This window comes from Nanorana parkeri, unplaced genomic scaffold, assembly GCF_000935625.1.
Source record: "Nanorana parkeri isolate BGI_ZX_2015 unplaced genomic scaffold, ASM93562v1 scaffold351, whole genome shotgun sequence".
Taxonomy (NCBI): Eukaryota; Metazoa; Chordata; class Amphibia; order Anura; family Dicroglossidae; genus Nanorana; species Nanorana parkeri.
Window position 1 is genome coordinate 1,125,172 of NW_017306619.1, and position 2,232 is coordinate 1,127,403.

At 46.6% G+C, this 2,232-nt stretch overlaps 1 protein-coding gene across 1 annotated transcript in view; it reads left to right on the top strand.

Annotated features, from left to right (window-relative positions):
* The window catches only part of CCDC13 (coiled-coil domain containing 13), a 28,173-nt gene that overhangs the window by 9,379 nt on the left and 16,562 nt on the right, over nucleotides 1-2,232 (top strand). The window contains exons 5-6 of the mRNA XM_018558639.1: nucleotides 138-227; nucleotides 1,795-1,911. Of these exons, the coding sequence (XP_018414141.1) occupies nucleotides 138-227; nucleotides 1,795-1,911 (207 nt within the window). The remainder of the gene's footprint in view (nucleotides 1-137; nucleotides 228-1,794; nucleotides 1,912-2,232) is intronic.

The window sequence follows — 2,232 nt, forward strand, 5'->3', positions numbered from 1 at the left end:
TAAATCACCCCCACAGACCCACACCCCCCCCCCCTCTCCATGGTCATATAAGTCCTGCGTACATGGGACATCCCAGGCACTTTATTACATTATAAAATATTACTTGTTTGTTGCATGAAACGTTATTTATTTTGCAGCTGCATACAACCACGGCAAAATTTGCACAAGACCCCGAGAAAGACTCTAGAAATGGGCCGAATGCGATCTGGTCCATGGAAGTAACTCCGGTAAGTTGTTTCTGTGGAAAGATCTAACCGAGATAAAGGAGGCACCGAGCATCAACACAAAGGAGTCTGTTTATGAAGCAGTAGTACGGCCTTACCAGCTGCTTAAAAAACAAAAAGGAGCACAGCACATTTAAAAAAGCATAGCCATGAATTTAGAAAGGAAGGAGTGCCTAGTCACATGACCTATCAGTCATTTGATTGGCCTCTCCTACAATCACAGAGTTCTGTCTGGTGCTTTAAAGGAGAACTATGAGGTGAGTGATTTTCACTCACCTCCTAGTTCTAGCCGACCTGTGACAATGAGACTGTCACATGTCGGCTCAGTAGATCGGGAGGTGAGTGAACACATGCCGGGTTCGTTCACCTCTCGATCCTATCACGGCTCTCTGCCGTGAAAGGGGAGGGGCTGGATTCCCCTCTCCCCGCTCCGATCTGCCAGCGCTGACTGGCGGAACGGACGGGGGAGGGGGCGGGTACAGCTGGCTCTGCCTCTAGATAGGCAGAGCCAGCTGTCACTCACGCAGCTGGGCGGATCCAGACATCGATGTCGGGATCCGCTCGGGCTGCGGCGTCTCAGTATACCGCGAGCTGCAGCTCGCTGTATACTGAGCCTAGGGTAACGGGAGGACGCTAGTTTGGGTCCTCCCGTTACCCTAAGGAGAACTATGGGGAAAAGCCCTAACCCCATAGTTCTCCTTTAAGCAGAGACAAGTCTGTGACCCGCCGCAGGCTTCACACCTCAGCCTGTATTTTATGAATGGGCCGTAAAATGAAGGCTGCAGTGTCCAGTAATACTGTGGTGTATGATGGAGAGCTGATAGCAGTATTTGCTCTCCATTATAAATAGGCCCCTCAAAGACCGATATTATGGAATGTTACGAATGTGGTATTTAAGACCCCCGGTAACAGTGTCCCTACGGTACTGAAATTCGAATCTATTTGGTTGGAGTTTAGTATTTTGATACTAAACGGGAAAATCAAAGAAAAAAAAAAGTGTGGGGCCCACCCCCCAATTCATACCAGACCTGGCAGAGGTAGCAACTAAAGATAAGCCCCTTGCCCACAGACCCCAACAACCACCGGGCCAGCGTTGTGGGGAAGAGGCCTTTGTCCTCATCAACATGGGGACCCTGCTCATGTTGAGGACAAGTGGCCTGGTGTGGTGCAGGAATGGGGGAGCCACACGTTTGTGTCCTGCTCTGCCAGGCCGCTGCTCAGATTAAGGGTCTGGTAATGGATTTTGGGGGACCCCCCCACGCTTTTTTTATTTTCTTGGCATGCGCTCCCCCATAAAATTCCTACCAGACCTAAAGGTTCTGTTGTAAATTTGTGGGGGGACTACACGCTAGGGTTTTTTTTAAAATTGTCATGTTTAACAATGCATCTTTTCATTCCGAATGCCATTCAGACAAAATTCGGATGCATCTGAATTTTCGGAATTTACCAATTTTCGTCTGAATGTCAATTCGGACAAAAAACGAATGCACCAGTCTAGCCCTTAGGTTGTTAGGAGGAACTATTGTTAAATAACATCTGGAAGAACCTTCTCCACTGTATCTCTCTACAGGCAGAAAGCTCCGAGATGAAAGCGTTACAAGACAAGCTGGCGGCCGCCAATTTAAAGCTATCGGAATATCGGAACCAAATCCAGACCACTAAACAAGAGCTGAAAATGGCTCACAAGGTATATCGCAGGGTCACTCCTCTGCGTGGGGCAGTAGATTTGACAGACTTGTTGTTTGAAAACATCTTCCACCAAGTGCATTGTCAAGTCCATGCTGGTTTTGGGTTATTTGCAGTAATATTGTATGCATTTCCTGTATACAAGTAAAGGTATGATGGTCCTTTGTAATACCTATTTAGCAAAATTTTGGAACATATTAGGTTCCTTCCTTATACGTTATACAATTCAATTCCAAAAGTTTGTATCTTTAATAACTTGAGCTGACCAATAAAAGGTATCATTTAAACTCCACACTTTTTGCATGTATTGGCTATTGTTTTG